Below are 22,051 nucleotides of genomic sequence, written 5' to 3'. Positions count from 1 at the left end.
TAACATAATAATGTCATGTATGTTGTTTGAATTGCTAATGTCACATACAGTGATGTTGTACTAATGTCAGGTTACATTTTGTTGCAAATGTTTAAAGCTGGGTTAAAAATAAATAAATCTGACTACACAATTTCTTTTGTCTCAGTTGAAAACAAATCTCTTCAATTGCTTTCTGGATGAACTGTTTATTGACTTTCATTATCTTTATAGCCAATTGTCTTCATGTTTTCGTTCATAGCTTTATATGTTTTGTGGTGTGTCTACATCACCATACACAGGTGCCACCACACATCACCGTACACATATGTCGTCACACCACCATACAACTGATGTCACAACACACCACCATACAATTGGCGTCACCACACACCACCGTACACATGTGTCACCACACACCACCGTACACATGTGTCACCACCCACCACGGTACACATGTGTCACCACCCACCACGGTACACATGTGTCACCACCCACCACGGTACACATGTGTCACCACCCACCACGGTACACATGTGTCACCACCCACCACGGTACACATGTGTCACCACCCACCACGGTACACATGTGTCACCACCCACCACGGTACACATGTGTCACCACCCACCACGGTACACATGTGTCACCACCCCACCCGACACAAATCATACACCCAGCAGTTCTATAAATAAATAATGTATGACTCAAGTTACAGTTATGGGAGATTATGTCAGTGATTGTGTCTGTGATTGTGTCGGAGATTGTGTCAGTGATTGTGTCGGAGATTGTGTCAGTGATTGTGTCGGAGATTGTGTCGGAGATTGTGTCAGTGATTGTGTCGGAGATTGTGTCAGTGATTGTGTCTGTGGTTGTGTCGGATATTGTGTCGGAGATTGTGTCAGTGATTGTGTCGGAGATTGTGTCAGTGATTGTGTCGGAGATTGTGTCAGTGATTGTGTCGGAGATTGTGTCAGTGATTGTGTCAGTGATTGTGTCGGAGATTGTGTCGGTGATTGTGTCGGCAAGCACAAGGCTGCATCCATCCTTTAACATTCTCAATATTTGGTGGCACTCGCTTCTCCAAGAAACGTCCCGGGTTTTCTTGGTACGCCCACGTTTATCCCTGTCGCTTTATGTCAACAATTCAAAATTTGTCAGAAAAACACAAATTTTATTTTAAAACTCATATGTAATATATACAAATATACTCCTTTCTCTCACTATATATATATATATATATATATATATATATATATATATATATATATATATATATACACATATATATATTTAAGTGTATATATACATATATATTTAAGTGTATATATACATAGTTCTACACCAGTTGAAACCAATTTTTGTGGTCGTCAGTTAACCCGACATGTCATAGTTTGACCTGACACTGACCTCAGTCCAGTAGGTCAAGGTCACCGAGCCCCGAGCCGCTTGATGGCGCTGTTGGCTCGGCTCTCAATGACGTCATCCTCCTCTTCCCCCGAGACTTGTGTGAGTGCCGGCGTCACACCCTCCGAGTAGACGCTCCCCCTCCACTCCTCCTCCAGCACCGCCGGCTCCCCCAGGCGCAAGAACCTTCTGGAAACGTCCTGGAAGACGTGCGGCCTGACGAAGCTGGGACTGAGCTCGAGGAAGCCTTCACATGACGGCGCCTGCTTGACCAGCGCCCGCTGCAGCTGGTCGAACCTGTAGTCCAGCAACGGCTGGTGCACGTTGACCGGAAGTTGCTCCACCAGGTCGGCGCTCTCATCGTCAATGTTAATGTACGTGACGTCACGATCCGCGTCACCTGGGTCTTCAAGCACGGCTTCCGGTTTGTTGGCTTCAACGACAGCGGAAATGACGTCAGATTCATCCATGTTTTTGGTACTGTCAGTTTGACCGCTAGCTGGGTCAACTCGACCGTTACTTTGACCATTGGGGAAAGTATGAAAAATTTGGGTCAGCCCTTTAGCGCTTCTCTGCTCCCGGTAGCCAACCCGGCTCTGTGGCTCAGTCTGACCCGGCTCCCGGCTCTGTGGCTCAGTCTGACCCGGCTCGTTGCTATGGGCAATGGAAGGCAGGCTAAAATCTCTGTCGTCACTTCCCGTGTGTGACTCGCCCTGTGACGTCGTGGCCTTTCTCGTGCTGGCCCTGTGGCCCCTGGCGAGTCCCCGCGGTCTGGTGGTCTTGTTGTTGTAGCGTATGTCCGGCAGGCGGGGGCCGGGCTGGTGGGCGCCGGGCTGGTGGGTGCCGGGCTGGTGGGCGCGGGGCTGGTGGGCGCCGGGCTGGTGGGCGCCGGGCTGGTGGGTGCCGGGCTGGTGGGTGCCGGGCTGGTGGGTGCCGGGCTGGTGGGTGCCGGGCTGGTGGGGGCCGGGCTGGTGGGGGCCGGGCTGGGTGGTCTGGTACTCTCTCTCAAAGTCCGTGCAGTCGCTGTAGTGCTGGACCTTGGTCAGCTTCTTGAGCGAGCGTTCCTTGAAGCGTTTCCTCAGCAGGAAGGATTTTCTCTGCAGCTCCAGCTCGCGTCGTACTTTCATGCTCTGGGTATCGATACCTGACAGCTGAGCATCGAGTACCTGCAAGACGACGTAACGACAATTAGACATGGCCAGACATATATATATATATATATATATATATATATATATATATATATATATATATATATATATATATATATATATATATATATATATATATATATATAAACCTATAAAGTAAGGACCGAGAGGTGAGTGAACTTGCCGTCTGCTGAGTGACGTTATCATAGAGCAGGACGCGGGGCAGGTTGGTCTTGAGACGGACGATCTCCTTGTATTTCTTGCCGTAGTTGGGGAGGATGTTCGGTGGCCGATGCATGAAGCTCAGGTCATGTGACTGCCGCGCTGGAGAGCCTGGCCATCCAGCTGGTGACGTCATGGCTATTGACCCAGCCGCTGACGCTACGGGTGACGTGGACGTCATGAGGGGTACGCTGACATTAGTACGGCCCGGGGGTGGGGCACCTGACCTGGTAGACCAACATAAGGGGGTTAAGGCACCTGACACAGTTGTTAGGTCACGTGATTGCCGTAGTGGTTAGGTCACGTCTTGGCCGTAGTGGTTAGGTAACGTCTTGGCCGTAGTGGTTGTCACGTCTTGGCCGTAGTGATTAGGTCACGTCTTGGCCGTAGTGGTTAGGTCACGTCTTGGCCGTAGTGGTTAGGTCACTGGTACGGTCACTGGTTAGGTCACTGGTTAGGTCACTGGTAAGGTCACGTCATGGCCGTAGTGGTTAGGTCACGACTTGGCCGTAGTGGTTAGGTCACTGGTACGGTCACTGGTTAGGTCACTGGTTAGGTCACTGGTAAGGTCAGGTCCTGGCCGTAGTGGTTAGGTCACGTCTTGGCCGTAGTGGTACTGGTACGGTCACTGGTTAGGTCAGTGGTTAGGTCACTGGTTAGGTCACTGGTTAGGTCACTGGTTAGGTCACTGGTTAGGTCACTGTCCAACCCGTAGTGGTTAGGTCACTGGTTAGGTCACGTCCTGAACCCAGTGGTTAGGTCACGTCCAGGCCGTAGTGGTAAGGTCACTGGTTAGGTCAAGTTCTGGCCGTAGTGGTTAGGTCAAGTTCTGGCCGTAGTGGTTAGGTCAAGTTCTGGCCGTAGTGGTTAGGTCACGTCTTGGCCGTAGTGGTTAGGTCACGTCTTGGCCGTAGTGGTTAGGTCACTAGTTAGGTCACGTCCTGGCTGTTGTTTTTGGTGATGATGTAAGACCAGATATGATGGACGTGCGGGAGAGAGTGACGTCATGTTTTTATAGTATTGACGTGTTTAGTGACATCACTACACTCGGCAAGTGTGTTGTAGGTCACATTTGGATCGACTGATTTACTCGATACTGACCTCATCACCCCTTCACATGCTGATGTACAGAAATATTAGACCATAGCTACATCTGCCCTATGGGCCGTGAGGACTGGAAGAGAACTTTATTTATCTACTATATTTGAAATGTTCACATCCCAAGAGAACTTTATTTATCTACTATATTTGAAATGTTCACATCCCAAGAGAACTTTATTTATCTACTATATTTGAAATGTTCACATCCCAAGAGAACTTTATTTATCTACTATATTTGAAATGTTCACATCCCAAGAGAACTTTATTTATCTACTATATTTGAAATGTTCACATCCCAAGAGAACTTTATTTATCTACTATATTTGAAATGTTCACATCCCAAGAGAACTTTATTTATCTACTATAATTGAAATGTTCAAATCCCAAGAGAACTTTATTTATCTACAATATTTGAAATGTTCAAATCCCAAGAGAACTTCATTTATCTACTATATTTGAAATGTTCACATCCCGAAAATGGACAAGAAAATAGATTCAAACAAAAATAGACTCTTGCTATTAAAAGTTTGATTCAAACTTTGAACTTTTTAAGCCCGATGGATAAAAAGCGAATCGATAGAATCAATCAATCGCCTAATGCGGAAGTTATCGATACAAGCGCAAATTATTATTTTTTGTTTGGCTGCTGGTTGTGGCCGGTGAATGGACAAACCGCCCGGTGTGTTTGTGTTTCTGATTCTAATTTCGATAAATCAATGCAACTTTCACTTTCAACTGGGCGGGATCGATACCGGAACATGTCCGACTCCCACTTCAAAGGTTCCCGTCACCTGTGCGATACCGGGCCGGTGACAACCATTCAAAGCGGAGATTCTACAAGTAAAGCAGGCGAATTAGGTGACATCCAAGTGACATCCAGGTGACATCCAGTCTGATGTCATGCATTCAACAAGTAAAGCATGCGAATTAGGTGACATCTAGGCTGATGTCAAGCATTCAACAAGTAAAGCAGGCGAATTAGGTGACATCTAGGCTGATGTCATGCTAGAAGACATACAGTCTGATGTCATCAAGCTTGATGTCATGATGACATAATTTACCCCCTTTGCCTGTTTCTTTATGTCTAACCCTAAAGGTGACACAGTGCAAGCAGTACAGGCAATGTGAACCCTAAAGGTGACACAGCAGTACAGGCAATGTGAACCCTAAAGGTGACACAGTGCAAGCAGTACAATGTGAACCCTAAAGGTGACACAGCAGTACAGGCAATGTGAACCCTAAAGGTGACACAGTGCAAGCAGTACAATGTGAACCCTAAAGGTGACACAGCAGTACAGGCAATGTGAACCCTAAAGGTGACACAGTGCAAGCAGTACAATGTGAACCCTAAAGGTGACACAGCAATACAGGCAATGTGAACCCTAAAGGTGACACAGCAATACAGGCAATGTGAACCCTAAAGGTGACACAGCAATACAGGCAATGTGAACCCTAAAGGTGACACAGTGCAAGCAGTACAATGTGAACCCTAAAGTTGACACAGCAATACAGGCAATGTGAACCCTAAAGGTGACACAGCAATACAGGCAATGTGAACCCTAAAGGTGACACAGCAGTACAGGCAATGTGAACCCTAAAGGTGACACAGCAATACAGGCAATGTGAACCCTAAAGGTGACACAGCAATACAGGCAATGTGAACCCTAAAGGTGACACAGTGCAAGCAGTACAATGTGAACCCTAAAGGTGACACAGCAGTACAGACAATGTTTCTGATGCAGTCAGACGAGGGGCAACAACATACAAAGGTCAACAACAAACTGTTCTTTCTAGACTGACCCCCTCTGACAAACAAGCGACTGTACCCTGTGTGTGCGACCCCCTCATCTCAGACCCCCACACCCGAGACCCCCCATACACGGCACATACACGCCACACCTGAGACCCCCCACACGGCACTATTCGACCCAAAGTTTGACAATACAAAATTAATGTCTGAATAGTTTTGTGTAGCAGAAGTGAGAGAAAACAGATACAGACCTGCAGTCTCAACAGCAGACGTCTGGTGCCAGACATAGGAATCTGTGACGACATGACAGGGTGCCAAGGACGAAGGCGGCACAAATCTACTGCCATATCCCCTCCAACACAAAACGAAGGCGGTACAAATCTACTGCCATATCCCCTCCAAGGGCCCATTATTTACTTATGATAAAAACTCTCCCTAACTGTCGACAGCGCTAGGCAACGCGGATATTTGAGCCGCCCGGCACCCCGCCTTGATCGGGACTACTTTCTGGCGCATTGATTTCATTTTTAAGGCACGGTGTCAAGTGTTCTACACATAATGCAGCACAAAAAAAGGTTTCACACCACCCCACCCACCACACATAATATTTTGATCAACTCTCACTTGACGTAACATTGTTTAAAATTTTTTTTTAAATCAAACGAAAAGACCGAGGTTTGAACGACAAACACTTTTCGAGGTCAAATGTCAAATGTCATTGTTGGAGGTAGGTTTATGTCATTGTTGGAGGTAGGTTTATGTCTGTGTTGGAGGTAATTTTATGTCATTGTTGGAGGTAGGTTTATGTCATTGTTGGAGGTAGGTTTATGTCATTGTTGGAGGTAGGTTTATGTCATTGTTGGAGGTAGGTTTATGTCATTGTTGGAGGTAGGTTTATGTCATTGTTTGGGGTAGGTTTATGTCATTGTTGGAGGTAGGTTTATGTCATTGTTGTAGGTAGGTTTATGTCAGTGTTGTAGGTAGGTTTATGTCATTGTTGGAGGTAGGTTTATGTCAGTGTTGGAGGTAATTTTATGTCATTGTTGTAGGTAGGTTTATGTCATTGTAGGTAGGTTTATGTCAATGCTTGAGGTAGGTTTATGTCATTGTTTGGGGTAGGTTTATGTCAGTGTTGGAGGTAGGTTTATGTCATTGTTGGAGGTAGGTTTATGTCATTGTCGGAGGTAGGTTTATGTCATTGTAGGTAGGTTTATGTCAGTGTTTGAGGTAGGTTTATGTCATTGGGGTAGGTTTATGTCATTGTTGGAGGTAGGTTTATATCATTGTTAGGGGTAGGTTTATGTCATTGTTTGGGATAGGTTTATGTCAGTGTTGAGGGTATGTTAATGTCATTGTTTGAGACACACTTTTAAAAACAAACGTGTACAAATAAAAACACTGTGTAATGGTTTGCTAATGCTGTTTTAAGCACCAACAAAACACAAAAGACATGCGTCACCGTATAGCCTCAACGCTGGAATAGCAATAATAATACTGTCAAGTTGTCTAGAGCAAAGAGCTGATTCGATTTGAATTTAAACCAAGTATATATATGTAAAGGAGGGTGGATATATTTAAATATAAAACACACATACACACACACACACACACACACATATATATATATATATATATATATATATATATATATATATATATATATATATATATATATATATATATACGAGAAAAATGGCCCGTTGAGGAAGGATACAACGGGCGCTAGGCTGATAGTGCCGTCTCTTTTCTCTAAACTAAAACCACCCCACCCCCCCCCCCACACACACCATCCCCACCCCCCCCCACACCCCCCACCCGCATACACACCACCCCAACCCCCCACCCCCCCCCCCACACACACCACCCCCACCCCCACCCCCCCCCCCACCCCCACCCCCCAAAAAACATGTCTACCGTCCCATTCAACGAAATATAATTATATACTTTTTCCAGTGTCCGCCCCCTCCCCGAAAATTCTACCCCCGCCCCCGAAAATTTCAAGTACCCCCACCCCTCTCCGGGGAGGAAAAAGTCTGAAAGAAACACTGGTGTCGCGCTTAGCCACTACCCGAAGAATTGCATTAAAGAAATTGCGAGAAAACCACTTTTTAGATTAGACACATTAATTAGGCGGTAATTTTATTATAGAGTATCGATGAGGAAATTTCTTTTGAGTTGGGGAGGGGGGGGGGGGCTCAGACGTTCTTACGCGGGGGGTGGGGCTTCGCCCCTACCCGAAGAATTGTATGCAAGAAACTCTTCACGCAAACCATTTAGATTAGACAAAATTTCCTTTTGATTCAATGTTTACTCGAGAATCAATGACGTCATATTATTTTCTACTCTATGCAAAATGTGACCGCGTCATACTTCGTCTTTCGTTTCACTGTGAGAGTTTTTAATTTCCTTGTGTTTTCTCTAGAGCGTTCTTGTCAGACAGATAGATAGATACATAGAGAGACAGCGAAACTATTATTATAGATTAATATATATATATATATATATATATATATATATATATATATATATATATATATATATATGAGTTATGGTGGTGGATAATTTCAAATGTAACCCATGTATATGTTGGGGGTGTGGGCTTACCACTCCGGGAATCCGCCCGTACTTTTACAAATATACTTTAAAAACTAAAAGTGTAAATAAAATTGTAAACATTACATAAATGCCGTAATGACGTACAAGGAGGTGATATCGAGATTTTCACAAATCTTGACGTTTTACACCTCCCTGAATCGGAAAAGCATAGTGAACTTTCATGAAATTTCACATATAAGTATTGATATACTTGTATTTCTGTATCAACTTTTCAGCGACTTCCGCTAACCGGAAGTAGAACTGGAACTTATTCTACCTTTGGTAAATAGACGATATGTCACATATAAGTAAAAGATCTAATCTTCTGTCGAATTTTGTTTAATTTTCGTTTAAGTGTGTGCTTTACGGTATTTCCGATTTCTGAAATTTTTTTTTCTACAAAGATTCTATTCTAAAAAGTTTTCAAAAGTTTAATTAATTAAAAGTTGATTAAAAATCATGTCTATATCACGAGTTGCCACCCCCTCCCGTAGTGTTATACAAGTATATTCGAGAAAGTTTAGGGGAGATCACTCCCGCTTTAAGGTGCCCTTATTTTGTTACCTCCCTTCTTATATGCTGAACTCGAAACAGATTTACAATGTAGAAACAACCAACGATACGACGTTTATTCTAACAAAGCGTATCAAGCAAAAGTTTGTCATTACAAATTATATAATTAAAAGAAATTAGTTTGATAAATACATTGACACAGCATAAATTGAAGCCAAGTAGTAATACTGGAATAATAATATATATAAGAGTGTGGGTGCCTGGAAAGGTGCCAATGTCTATATTTATTTTTTCGTGCGAGACAAACTGTCAGAAAATTTGAAAACAACTGTCTAAATATCAGCCTATAATGGTAATTGAACGTTTTTAATGTCAGTCCTATGAAGTGGTGCACAAACCTTATTAAATAGCAGTTTAAAAAATGAATGGAAAAGTGAAGGTAAGGAGAGCTAGTTCTCTCATACACTTGTTAGAGACAATCAAAGGCCAACGACCAGAGGCCAACAACGAGGGGACAGCAACAATGGGCCATCTAGTATTGTCTTACTGTGTGTACACATAAACTTCAAACGGCGAGGGACATGGTTTTACAGCACTCGTGAAGCTAATGACTAAATCATCTTTCTTAAAGATACAAAGCCAACATTTACCAACAGACAAAACCACCAGACACCAACAGACAAAACCACCAGACACCAACAGACACCAACAGACAAAACCACCAGACACCACCAGACAAAACCACCAGACACCAACAGACAAAACCACCAGACACCAACAGACAAAACCACCAGACAAAACCACCAGACACCAACAGACAAAACCACCAGACACCAACAGACACCAACAGACAAAACCACCAGACAAAACCACCAGACACCAACAGACAAAACCACCAGACACCAACAGACACCAACAGACAAAACCACCAGACACCAACAGACAAAACCACCAGACAAAACCACCAGACACCAACAGACAAAACCACCAGACACCAACAGACACCACCAGACAAAACCAACAGCCACCAACAGACAAAACCACCAGACACCAACAGACAAAACCACCAGACACCAACAGACACCAACAGACAAAACCAACAGTCAACAACAGACAAAACCACCAGACAAAACCACCAGACAACAACAGACAACAACAGACAAAACCAACAGTCAACAACAGACAAAACCACCATTAATAAGCCAGCACATGTTTTCATAAACACAACTTTGAACAGATTGTGTAAAACAAATCGGTACTTTAAAGTGTAATTGTCATCAACTTACCTGCTGACGTACTGCTCTATCGTCTGCCCCTGGTGTGTTGTGAAAGTGTCAGCACGTCCCACGCTTCACTGCTCGCACTATTTGCCGCCCGGCCAGTCTGGGGACTAATCTACGCAGTCTATTCGACCCCTCTCACATTCCGATCGATTTCTGCCTGGGTAAACTGCTCTTATAGAAATATAAAAAGTAAAAACCTATTCGTATTCGTATGCGATTGCATTTTCATTTGCTTGTTAATTGCCCGTCTTTTGTTGAGAAAAGCCCTATGTGAAGGAATGTATTCATACGCGTACTGCGCCACTTGGCGGAAAATATTGACCCCACTCCTCAGCCAACGGTAGCTTTAACAATCATGCACATGTTCAAACTATATGTAGGGATTTAGGGGAAACTTAAAGACACGGGGACTATAAACCTGGATTTAGGGGGGACCTAGAGACACAAGGACTATAAACGTGTATTTAGGGGAAACTTAAAGACACAGGGACTATAAACCTGGATTTAGGGGAAACTTTAAGACACAGGGACTCTAAACGTGGATTTAGGGGAAACTTTAAGACTCAGGGACTCTAAACCTGGATTTAGGGGAAGACACAGGGACTCTAAACCTGGATTTAGGGGAAACTTTAAGACACAGGGACTCTAAACGTGGATTTAGGGGAAACTTAAGATACCGGGACTATAAACCTGGATTTAGGGGAAACTTTAAGACACAAGGACTCTAAACCTGGATTTAGGGGAAACTTTAAGACTCAGGGACTCTAAACCTGGATTTAGGGGAAGACTCAGGGACTCTAAACGTGGATTTAGGGGAAACTTTAAGACACAGGGACTCTAAACGTGGATTTAGGGGGAACTTTAAGACACAGGGACTATAAACCTGGATTTAGTGGAAACTTAAGATACCGGGACTATAAACCTGGATTTAGGGGAAACTTAAGATACCGGGACTATAAACCTGGATTTAGAGGAAACTTAAGATACCGGGACTATAAACCTGGATTTAGAGGAAACTTAAGATACCGGGACTATAAACCTGGATTTAGGGGGGGGGGGGGAACTTAAAGACACATGGACTCTAAACCTGGATTTAGGGGGGGGGGGGGACTTAAAGACACAGGGACTCTAAACCTGGATTTAGGGGAAACTCAAAGACACAGGGACTATAAACCTGGATTTGGGGGGGGGGGGGGGGCTGTTCCTTTACCGACAGACAATAACTTATCACAGACTAGTCCATCATCACAAAATGTCACAGAATTTTCTGTGTGAGACCATTTCAAACATGGACCATTTGAGCTTTGCTGGTAGCCATGTTGTGGAATGAACCTGTTAGACAGTTTTGTTTCACCTTTTTAGTAAGTAGTGTAACTGTGTAATTGTGTCTCACCAATACTGGTGGGTGTGTCTCACCAATACAGGTGGGTGTGTCTCACCAATACAGGTGGGTGTGTCTCACCAATACTGCTGGGTGTGTCTCACCAATACAGGTGGGTGTGTCTCACCAATACTGCTGGGTGTGTCTAACCAATACAGTGGTAGTGTCTCACCAATACTGGTGGGTGTGTCTCACCAATACAGGTGGGTGTGTCTCACCAATACTGGTGGGTGTGTCTCACCAATACAGTGGTTGTGTCTCACCAATACTGGTGGTTGTGTCTCACCAATTCTGGTGGTTGTGTCTCACCAGTATTGGTGGTTAAGATCAAGTTGCGATCATTTCCATTTGTAGCTTGTTTCACTAGAGAAGTTATTTCCCTTTGTAGCTTGTTTCACTAGAGAAGTTATTTCCCTTTGTAGCTTGTTTCACTTGAGAAGTTACTTCCCTTTGTAGCTTGTTTCACTTGAGAAGTTATTTCCCTTTGTAGCTTGTTTCACTATAAAAGTTATTTCCCTTTGATTACGCTCCCCAATTTAAACAGCAGTTACAAACACAATGTAAGGGGCGCAACTCGACAGGTTGACATTGATTAGAGTTGGTTCATTAGGTGCGACAACTCTACATCAAGTGTCAGCTCAAGGGGGATAAAAAAAGTGTCAAGAGTTCCCGTGGTTTAAAGCGGGCCCTTTAGCTGACGAAGTAGTAGATCTAGGGGGAATTAAAGGATCAAAACTTTGAGCAGTTGAGAGAATTCATTAACTTAACACTGGCGGATCGAAACCCTTTCACAGTGGGGTAGGGGTGTGATTTCATTACCGATATATCCAGTGCCGCTAGAAACGGTGAGTCACCTACTGGGGTGGAGTGTAAAAACTGCCCCTACTACCCCCACCCCCTAATCTTGTCATATAAAACAGTAAATTTAAACTGTCCTTACTTTCTTAAGATTTAAAAGGTAAAAGCTACGTCACATTTTTGAAGATCCCATTCCCCACCATAAGGCTTGTTATAAACGTCTAAACCCCACCTCAGGATGGGGGGGGGGGGTGACGTAGTTTATATAAGGGAGGTGGGGGGGGCAAAGCGAGTGGCACTGAGCTACGGTGTCTGCTGGATATAAAACAATCAACTTGAGGGAGTTTTGTTAACGGCTTACAACAACACGATGGTAGGAGACACAATAAGAAGACACAATAAGAAGACACAATAAGAAGACACAATAAGAAGACACAATAAGAAGACACAATAAGAAGACACAATAAGAAGACACAATAAGAAGACACAATAAGAAGACACAATAAGAAGACACAATAAGAAGACACAATAAGAAGACACAATAAGGAGACACAATAAGAAGACACAATAAGAAGACACAATAAGAAGACACAATAAGAAGACACAATAAGAAGACACAATAAGAAGACACCATAAGAAGACACAATAAGAAGACACAATAAGAAGACACAATAAGAAGACACAATAAGAAGACACAATAAGAAGACACAATAAGAAGACACAATAAGAAGACACAATAAGAAGACACAATAAGAAGACACAATAAGAAGACACAATAAGAAGACACCATAAGAAGACACAATAAGAAGACACAATAAGAAGACACAATAAGAAGACACAATAAGAAGACACAATAAGAAGACACAATAAGAAGACACAATAAGAAGACACAATAAGAAGACACAATAAGAAGACACAATAAGAAGACACAATAAGAAGACACAATAAGAAGACACAATAAGAAGACACAATAAGAAGACACAATAAGAAGACACAATAAGAAGACACAATAAGAAGACACAATAAGAAGACACAATAAGAAGACACAATAAGAAGACACAATCAAACTGTGTCGGACACCTTCATTTATTACTTCAAACATAAACATTCAGGACACATTGAGTAGCTAGACTGGCGGGTCAAGAGGTCAGCGGGTCAAGAGGTCAGTCGGCAGGTCAGCAGAGCAGAGCGAGCAAGCTAATGAGATTAGCGGGTGGATTAGGGGAGCAGCTGCCAATCAAAGTTTGCACCTGGGCCTTGACACACGTGCCGTTACAGAAGAAATCAGACAGCCTGTGGACAAATGTCAAAGGTTAAATCTGGTCAAATGTGAGGGGTCAAGTCTGGTCAAATGTGAGGGGTCAAGTTTTGACAAATGTGAGGGGTCAAGTCATGACAAATGTCAGAGGTCAAGTTTGGACAAATGTTAGGGGTCAAATTTTGACAAATGTCAGAGGTCAAGTTTGGACAAATGTGAGGGGTCAAGTCTGGTCAAATGTGAGGGGTCAAGTCTGGTCAAATGTGAGGGGTCAAGTTTGGACAAATGTGAGGGGTCAAGTCTGGTCAAATGTGAGGGGTCAAGTCTGGTCAAATGTGAGGGGTCAAGTCATGACAAATGTGAGGGGTCAAGTCTGGTCAAATGTGAGGGGTCAAGTCATGACAAATGTGAGGGGTCAAGTTTTGACAAATGTGAGGGGTCAAGTCTGGTCAAATGTGAGGGGTCAAGTCATGACAAATGTGAGGGGTCAAGTTTTGACAAATGTGAGGGGTCAAGTCATGACAAATGTGAGGGGTCAAGTTTTGACAAATGTGAGGGGTCAAGTCATGACAAATGTGAGGGGTCAAGTCATGACAAATGTGAGGGGTCAAGTCATGACAAATGTGAGGAGGGGTCAAGTAAACTTACAGCTGGAAGAGTTGTAGCACTGCATCTGATGATGGGTCGTTGGCAGACAGACACCGGACGAAGGTCGGGGTGGTGAAGATCCAGCCAGCGCTGTTGTAGAGGTTGGTCAGTGACGTGTTGCTGCAGGAGTTCAGGCTCGTGCCCAGAGAGACACATTTCTGGCTAGCACCTGGCCTGGAACAGGTGGGGCACAGGTGGGTTAGAGCACAGGTGGAGCACAGGTGGGTTATAGAACAGGTGGACAGGTGGGTTAGGGAACAGGTGGACAGGTGGGTTAGAGAACAGGTGGACAGGTGGTTAGGGAACAGGTAGGTGGGTTAGGGAACAGGTGGACAGGTGGGTTAGGTAACAGGTGGACTGGTGGGTTAGGGAACAGGTGGACAGGTGGGTTAGAGCACAGGTGGACAGGTGGGTTAGGGAACAGGTGGACAGGTGGGTTATAGAACAGGTGGACAGGTGGGTTATAGAACAGGTGGGGCACAGGTGGGTTAGGGCACAGGTGGACAGGTGGGTTAGGAAACAGGTGGACAGGTGGGTTAGGGAACAGGTGGACAGGTGGGTTATAGAACAAGTGGGGCACAGGTGGGTTAGGGCACAGGTGGACAGGTGGGTTATAGAACAGGTGGACAGGTGGGTTATAGAACAGGTGGGTTATAGAACAGGTGGACAGGTGGGTTAGGGAACAGGTGGACAGGTGGGTTATAGCACAGGCGGACAGGTGGGTTAGAGAACAGGTGGAACACAGGTGGGTTAGGGAAAAGGTAGGTGGGCTAGAGCATAGGTGGACAGGTGGGCTAGAGAACAGGTGGACAGGTGGGTTAGGGAATATGTGGACAGGTGGGTTATATCACAGGCGGACAGGTGGGTTATATCACAGGTGGACAGGTGGGTTAGGGAATATGTGGACAGGTGGGTTATAGCACAGGTGGACAGGTGGGTTAGGGAATATGTGGACAGGTGGGTTATAGCACAGGTGGACAGGTGGGTTATAACACAGGTTGACAGGTGGGTTAGGGAACAGTTGGACAGGTGGGTTAGGGGACAGGTGGACAGGTGGGTTAGGGGACAGGTGGACAGGTGGGTTAGGGAACAGGTGGACAGGTGGGTTAGGGGACAGGTGGACAGGTGGGTTATAGAACAGGTGGACAGGTGGGTTCGGGAACAGGTGGACAGGTGGGATAGGGAACAGGTGGAAAGGTGGGTTAGAGAACAGGTGGACAGGTGGGTTAGGGAACAGGTGGACAGGTGGGTTAGGGAACAGGTGGACAGGTGGGTTAGGAAACAGGTGGACAGGTGGGTTAGGGAACAGGTAAGTGGGTTAAAGAACAGGTGGACAGGTGGGTTAGGAAACAGGTGGACAGGTGGGTTAGGGAACCATTAGACAGGTGGGTTAGGGAACAGGTGGACAGGTGGGTTAGGGAAGAGGTGGACAGGTGAGTTAGGGCACAGGTGACAGGTGGGATAGAGAACAGATGGACAGGTGGGTTAGGGAGCAGGTGGACAGGTGGGTTTGGGAAGAGGTGGACAGGTGAGTTAGGGGACATGTGGACAGGTGGGTTATAGAACAGGTGGACAGGTGGGTTAGGGAGCAGGTGGACAGGTGGGTTATAGAACAGGTGGGTGTGTTAAAGAACAGGTGGACAGGTGGGTTAGAGAACAGGTGGAGCACAGGTGGGTTAGAGAACAGGTGGACAGTTGGGTTAGGGAACAGGTAAGTGGGTTAGGGGACAGGTAGGTGGGTTAGAGCACAGGTGGGTTAGGGAACCATTAGACAGGTGGGTTAGGTAACAGGTGGACAGGTGGGTTTGGGAACAGGTGGACAGGTGGGTTTGGGAACAGGTGGACAGGTGGGTTAGGGAACAGATGGACAGGTGGGTTAGAGAACAGGTGGGTGGGTTAGAACCCAGGTAAGAGCAGGTAGGTGCGGTTGGGGGGGGGGGGGGTTAGAATAAGACTCACTGGTTCTGGACGACGCCTCTGGTGAAGGCACGCTGTAGCATGGCGTTGGAGGGGTTGAGGGTGGGGTACATGGCCTGGATGGCCGCGATCAGCTTACCGCCCTGGCTTGTTGGTGCCAGACCCATCACCTGCCAGTTGGACAGCCACTGTGGATCTGTGGGACACACGGCATACAACGTAATAGAAACCTTAGGGCTTCACATCGTACACTAACTTAAGTAGACCTACCCTACACACAAAAACTTAAACATAATGTCCTTCATTTCGCTCACTAGATGAGGGCAGTAAGCGACATGTAGGCTACTCACGATGACGTCACCAGACAAGATGTACTATGGATGACGTCACCAGACAAGATGTACTCACGATGACGTCACGAGACAAGATGTACTCACGATGACGTCACGAGACAAAATGTACTCACGATGACGTCACGAGACAAAATGTACTCACGATGACGTCACCAGACAAGATGTACTCACGATGACGTCACCAGACAAGATGTACTTACGATGACGTCACCAGGCAAGATGTACTCACGATGACGTCACCAGACAAGATGTACTCACGATGACGTCACCAGACAAGTTGTACTCACGATGACGTCACCAGACAAGATGTACCCACGATGACGTCACCAGACAAGTTGTACTCACGATGACGTCACCAGACAAGTTGTACTCACGATGACGTCACCAGACAAGATGTACTCACGATGACGTCACCAGACAAGTTGTACTCACGATGACGTCACGAGACAAAGTGTACTCACGATGACGTCACCAGACAAGTTGTACTCACGATGACGTCACCAGACAAGATGTACCCACGATGACGTCACCAGACAAGATGTACTCAAGATGACGTCACCAGACAAGTTGTACTCACGATGACGTCACCAGACAAGATGTACTCAAGATGACGTCACGAGACAAAGTGTACTCACGATGACGTCACCAGACAAGTTGTACTCACGATGACGTCACCAGACAAGATGTACCCACGATGACGTCACCAGACAAGATGTACCCACGATGACGTCACCAGACAAGATGTACTCACGATGACGTCACCAGACAAGTTGTACTCACGATGACGTCACCAGACAAGATGTACTCAAGATGACGTCACGAGACAAAGTGTACTCACGATGACGTCACCAGACAAGTTGTACTCACGATGACGTCACCAGACAAGATGTACCCACGATGACGTCACCAGACAAGATGTACTCAAGATGACGTCACCAGACAAGTTGTACTCACGATGACGTCACCAGACAAGATGTACTCAAGATGACGTCACGAGACAAAGTGTACTCACGATGACGTCACCAGACAAGTTGTACTCACGATGACGTCACCAGACAAGATGTACCCACGATGACGTCACCAGACAAGATGTACTCACGATGACGTCACCAGACAAGTTGTACTCACGATGACGTCACCAGACAAGATGTACTCAAGATGACGTCACGAGACAAAGTGTACTCACGATGACGTCACCAGACAAGTTGTACTCACGATGACGTCACCAGACAAGATGTACCCACGATGACGTCACCAGACAAGATGTACTCACGATGACGTCACCAGACAAGTTGTACTCACGATGACGTCACCAGACAAGATGTACTCAAGATGACGTCACGAGACAAAGTGTACTCACGATGAGCGCAGTTGATGGCGAGAGAAATGCCAGGGATTCTGGGAGACCTGATCCGGGCGACCTTGTCGTAGGGTGTGAAGGTCAGCTTGAACCCGCATTGATCCGCCTGGGGAGAAGCGTACACAGGTCAACACATCTACTCTCTCAGCGTGTGTGTTTCTGTGTGTGTGTGTGTGTGTGTGTGGATATCTGTGGTTGTGTATTTGTGTGTTTGTGGGTGTGCGTGTGTGTGTGTGTATATCTCTGTGTCTGCGTGTGTGTTCTGCGTGTGTGTGTGTGTCCGTGCGTGTGTGTGTGTTTGTCTGTGTGTATCTGTCTGTGTGTGTGTGTCTGTGCGGGTATGTGTGTATCTGTCTGTGTCTGTGTGTGTGTGTATCTGTCTCTGTGCGTGTATGTGTATCTGTCTGTGTTTGTATATCTGTCTCTGTGCGTGTATGTGTATCTGTCTGTGTTTGTATATCTGTCTCTGTGCGTGTATGTGTGTCTGTCTGTCTGTGTTTGTATTGACATGTAGAACACAACCTAACCTGGAAGACATACTGCTGGTTAACAGTGTTGTAAAAGGTCTTGATGAGAACGCCGCCCGAGGCTGGCACGTTTCTCGACGCCCCGGAGTAGGGATCATTGAAGGGGCCGTTTGGGGCGTAGCTGTTAAAGTTTTCCTTGGTCGTCACCTGGGCGGTGGATATACAGATAACACCATCACATCACGTGACTAGATCATGTAAACATCACATGCACATCACGTGGCTACATCATGTACACATCACCTGCACACCACGTGACAACAAAATGGAATCATCAAGAACCATAAAGTCAGGACAACAAAAGTCACGTGGTTGCTCTACAGTCATGCCGTTAGCTCTCAAGTCATGTGGTCAGCTCTAAAGTCATGTGGTCAGCTCTAAAGTCATGTGGTCAGCTCTACAGTCATGCCGTCATCTCTAAAGTCATGTGGTCAGCTCTAAAGTCATGTGGTCAGCTCTAAAGTCATGTGGTCAGCTCTAAAGTCATGTGGTCAGCTCTAAAGTCATGTGGTCAGCTCTACAGTCATGCCGTCATCTCTAAAGTCATGTGGTCAGCTCTAAAGTCATGTGGTCAGCTCTAAAGTCATGTGGTCAGCTCTAAAGTCATGTGGTCAGCTCTAAAGTCATGTGGTCAGCTCTAAAGTCATGTGGTCAGCTCTAAAGTCATGTGGTCAGCTCTAAAGTCATGTGGTCAGCTCTAAAGTCATGTGGTCAGCTCTAAAGTCATGTGGTCAGCTCTAAAGTCATGTGATCAGCTCTAAAGTCATGGGGTCAGCTCTAAAGTCATGTGGTCAGCTCTAGTCATGTGGTCAGCTCTAGTCAGGAAACAGGTGACAGATGATAGAAACAGACCTGTTGAGACCGCACACATCCGTCCAGCAATTAGACACCTGCGAGAAGAAATATGTGGGACTTACACCAGAGGTGTCTCCCCAGGTAGTTGAAGAGAAGCCATACACGCCGTTGTATGTGACTTTGACGGCCACCTCGAAACCTTCAGCATAAAACTTGCCGAAATCTCGTGCATTGAATGCGTGGACCTGCAGCAGAATAACATACATATATATATATATATATATATATATATATATATATATATGTATATATATATATATATATATATATATATATATATATATATATATTGTGTGTCACAAACCTCAATATTTGCATGTGTGTTTCTGTGTTTCTGTGTCTCTGTGTCACAAAACTCAATATTTGCATGTGTGTTTGTGTGTTTCTCTCTGTGTTACAAAACTCAATATTTGCATGTGTGTTTCTGTGTTTCTGTGTCTCTGTGTCACAAAACTCAATATTTGCATGTGTGTTTCTGTGTTTCTGTGTCACAAAACTCAATATTTGCTTGTGTGTTTCTGTGTTTCTGTGTCACAAAACTCAATATTTGCTTGTGTGTTTCTGTGTTTCTGTGTCACAAAACTCAATATTTGTTTGTGTGTTTGTATCTAACGTCAGACCTGAAACTCGCAGTATCCAACGACCGTCCCATAAAGCTTGAACTCCTGCTTGACGTGGGACAGCAGGTAGCGGCAGGGGTAGGGGAAGTTGACCGTCTCCTGGTTAAACGTCGTCAGGGTCGGGTCGTTCCTTACCTCAGCGTCCACGGTGTCTGTGGGTGGGGTAAGCCGGAGCATGTCAGGATAACGTTACAGAAAGTAATTGTGAGGAAGACAAAATTAGCGGACAGGTTACAAGATCTGTACATAGATACTTTGGCTGTGGTTCTGTATGTTGATAGACTTGTTAGTTTTCATAGATAGGGTACAAAGAAAGTTAGATACAGCGTAGATAGGGTGGAAAGAAAGCTGGATACAGCATGGATAGGGCGCAAAGAAAGCTGGATACAGCATGGATAGGGCGCAAAGAAAGCTGGATACAACATGGATATAGTTCATCAATGTTGAGTACAAATGTTTGGTACAATATTTATTTAGCATAAGGAATGCTGGATACAACAAGGATATGGTACAACAAATGTTGGATCCAAAATTAATATCGTGCACTAAATGTTTGGTACAATATTTATTTAGCACAATAAATGTTGGATACAACATCTATACAGTATAACAAATATTGAATACAGCATTGATATAGTATAACGTGTGTTGGGTGCATTATTAATAAAGCACAACGAATGTTGGGTACACTATTGATAAAGCGAGTGTTGGATACAACATCGACCATGTACAACAAATGTTGGGTACACTACTGATAAAGCGAATGTTGGGCACACTACTGATAAAGCGAATGTTGGATACAACATCGACCATGTACAACAAATCAAAACTTACTTTGTCTGTAACAAGCGAAGCGTCCATCTCCTCGTGAAAATGGCGGGTTATTGCACCTGCAGGTGTTGTTGTTGACGCACGTGGCGTCACTGATGCAGTAGTGGTTACGACATAGCGCTGTAGGTCAAAGGTCACGCGAATCATTAAAATTAACAATTCTCGTTTAACAGCATCATCACTTGGTTTTTCGTTAATTATGTAACAACTACTTACGATTATGTAATCGTAAACCATAGAAACAATTATGAAACAATAAAAACAATAGTAATGATAAAACAATAGAAACATTGGTATAATAAAACAATAGAAACAGAACTTTGATAAAACAATAGAAACAGAACTGATAAAATAATAGAAACAGAACTTTGATAAAACAATAGAAACAGAACTTTGATAAAACAATAGAAACAGAACTTTGATAAAACAATAGAAACAGAACTGATAATACAATAGAAACAGAACTTTGATAAAACAATAGAAACCGAACTCATCAAACAATAGAAACAGAACTGTGATAAAACAATAGAAACAGAACTTTGATAAAACAATAGAAACAGAACTGTGATAAAACAATAGAAACAGAACTTTGATAAAACAATAGAAACAGAACTGATAAAATAATAGAAACAGAACTTTGATAAAACAATAGAAACAGAACTTTGATAAAACAATAGAAACAGAACTGATAATACAATAGAAACAGAACTTTGATAAAACAATATAAACAGAACTTTGATAAAACAATAGAAACAGAACTGTGATAAAACAATAGAAACAGAACTTTGATAAAACAATAGAAACAGAACTGATAAAATAATAGAAACAGAACTTTGATAAAACAATAGAAACAGAACTTTGATAAAACAATAGAAACAGAACTGATAAAATAATAGAAACAGAACTTTGATAAAACTTTAGGAACAGAACTTTGATAAAACTATAGGAACAGAACTTTGATAAAACTATAGGAACAGAACTTTGATAAAACTATAGGAACAGAACTTTGATAAAACTATAGGAACAGAACTTTGATAAAACTATAGGAACAGAACTTTGATAAAACTATAGGAACAGAACTTTGATAAAACTATAGTAACAGAACTTTGATAAAACTATAGGAACAGAACTTTGATAAAACTATAGGAACAGAACTTTGATAAAACTATAGGAACAGAACTTTGATAAAACTATAGGAACAGAACTTTGATAAAACTATAGGAACAAAACTTTGATAAACTATAGGAACAGAACTTTGATAAAACTATAGGAACAGAACTTTGATAAAACTATAGGAACAGAACTTTGATAAAACTATAGGAACAGAACTTTGATAAAACTATAGGAACAGAACTTTGATAAAACTATAGGAACAGAACTTTGATAAAACTATAGGAACAGAACTTTGATAAAACTATAGGAACAGAACTTTGATAAAACTATAGGAACAGAACTTTGATAAAACTATAGGAACAAAACTTTGATAAAACTATAGGAACAGAACTTTG

The 22,051-nt window shown here is 43.9% G+C and overlaps 2 protein-coding genes across 4 annotated transcripts in view; both read right to left on the bottom strand.

Annotated features, from left to right (window-relative positions):
• Positions 1 to 1,246: 1,246 nt before the first annotated feature.
• Positions 1,247 to 10,132, bottom strand: LOC131944143 (uncharacterized). Of its 2 annotated transcripts, none has more exons than XM_059304658.1 (3): positions 9,999 to 10,132; positions 2,716 to 2,980; positions 1,247 to 2,546 (listed from the first exon to the last, which is right to left on the bottom strand). In XM_059304658.1, exons 2-3 carry the CDS (start codon positions 2,932 to 2,934, stop codon positions 1,404 to 1,406), a joined length of 1,362 nt encoding a protein of 453 aa, XP_059160641.1. In that variant the 5' UTR covers positions 2,935 to 2,980; positions 9,999 to 10,132; the 3' UTR covers positions 1,247 to 1,403. The 2 variants fall into 2 exon arrangements, with proteins under 2 accessions (XP_059160641.1, XP_059160642.1); XM_059304659.1 differs by lacking the exon at positions 9,999 to 10,132 and adding an exon at positions 5,856 to 5,956.
• A 3,107-nt stretch (positions 10,133 to 13,239) lies between these two features.
• LOC131944146 (uncharacterized) overlaps positions 13,240 to 22,051 on the bottom strand; it is a 28,585-nt gene continuing 19,773 nt past the window's right edge. For both annotated transcript variants that reach the window (XM_059304663.1, XM_059304662.1), the window contains exons 3-10: positions 20,547 to 20,663; positions 19,713 to 19,864; positions 19,155 to 19,277; positions 18,238 to 18,384; positions 17,711 to 17,816; positions 16,040 to 16,193; positions 14,081 to 14,254; positions 13,240 to 13,467 (exon numbers count right to left, since the gene is read on the bottom strand). In XM_059304663.1, the coding sequence (XP_059160646.1) occupies positions 13,350 to 13,467; positions 14,081 to 14,254; positions 16,040 to 16,193; positions 17,711 to 17,816; positions 18,238 to 18,384; positions 19,155 to 19,277; positions 19,713 to 19,864; positions 20,547 to 20,663 (1,091 nt within the window). In that variant the 3' untranslated portion in view covers positions 13,240 to 13,349. The remainder of the gene's footprint in view (positions 13,468 to 14,080; positions 14,255 to 16,039; positions 16,194 to 17,710; positions 17,817 to 18,237; positions 18,385 to 19,154; positions 19,278 to 19,712; positions 19,865 to 20,546; positions 20,664 to 22,051) is intronic.

The sequence above is a fragment of the Physella acuta genome, unplaced genomic scaffold (genome assembly GCF_028476545.2).
Source record: "Physella acuta isolate Inbredline_101_S28 unplaced genomic scaffold, ASM2847654v3 ptg000483l, whole genome shotgun sequence".
Classification (NCBI taxonomy): Eukaryota; Metazoa; Mollusca; class Gastropoda; family Physidae; genus Physella; species Physella acuta.
Note: the sequence above shows the minus strand (reverse complement) of the source record. Positions and strands in the feature narration are given on the sequence as shown.

Excerpts from the sequence above, each read along its gene's own strand:
- LOC131944143 (XM_059304658.1), bottom strand. The coding sequence starts at position 2,934 with ATGACGTCCACGTCACCCGTAGCGTCAGCGGCTGGGTCAATAGCCATG. Across the intron at positions 2,547-2,715 it reads ATAACGTCACTCAGCAGACG|GTACTCGATGCTCAGCTGTC; the intron begins GCAAGTTCACTC and ends GTCGTCTTGCAG.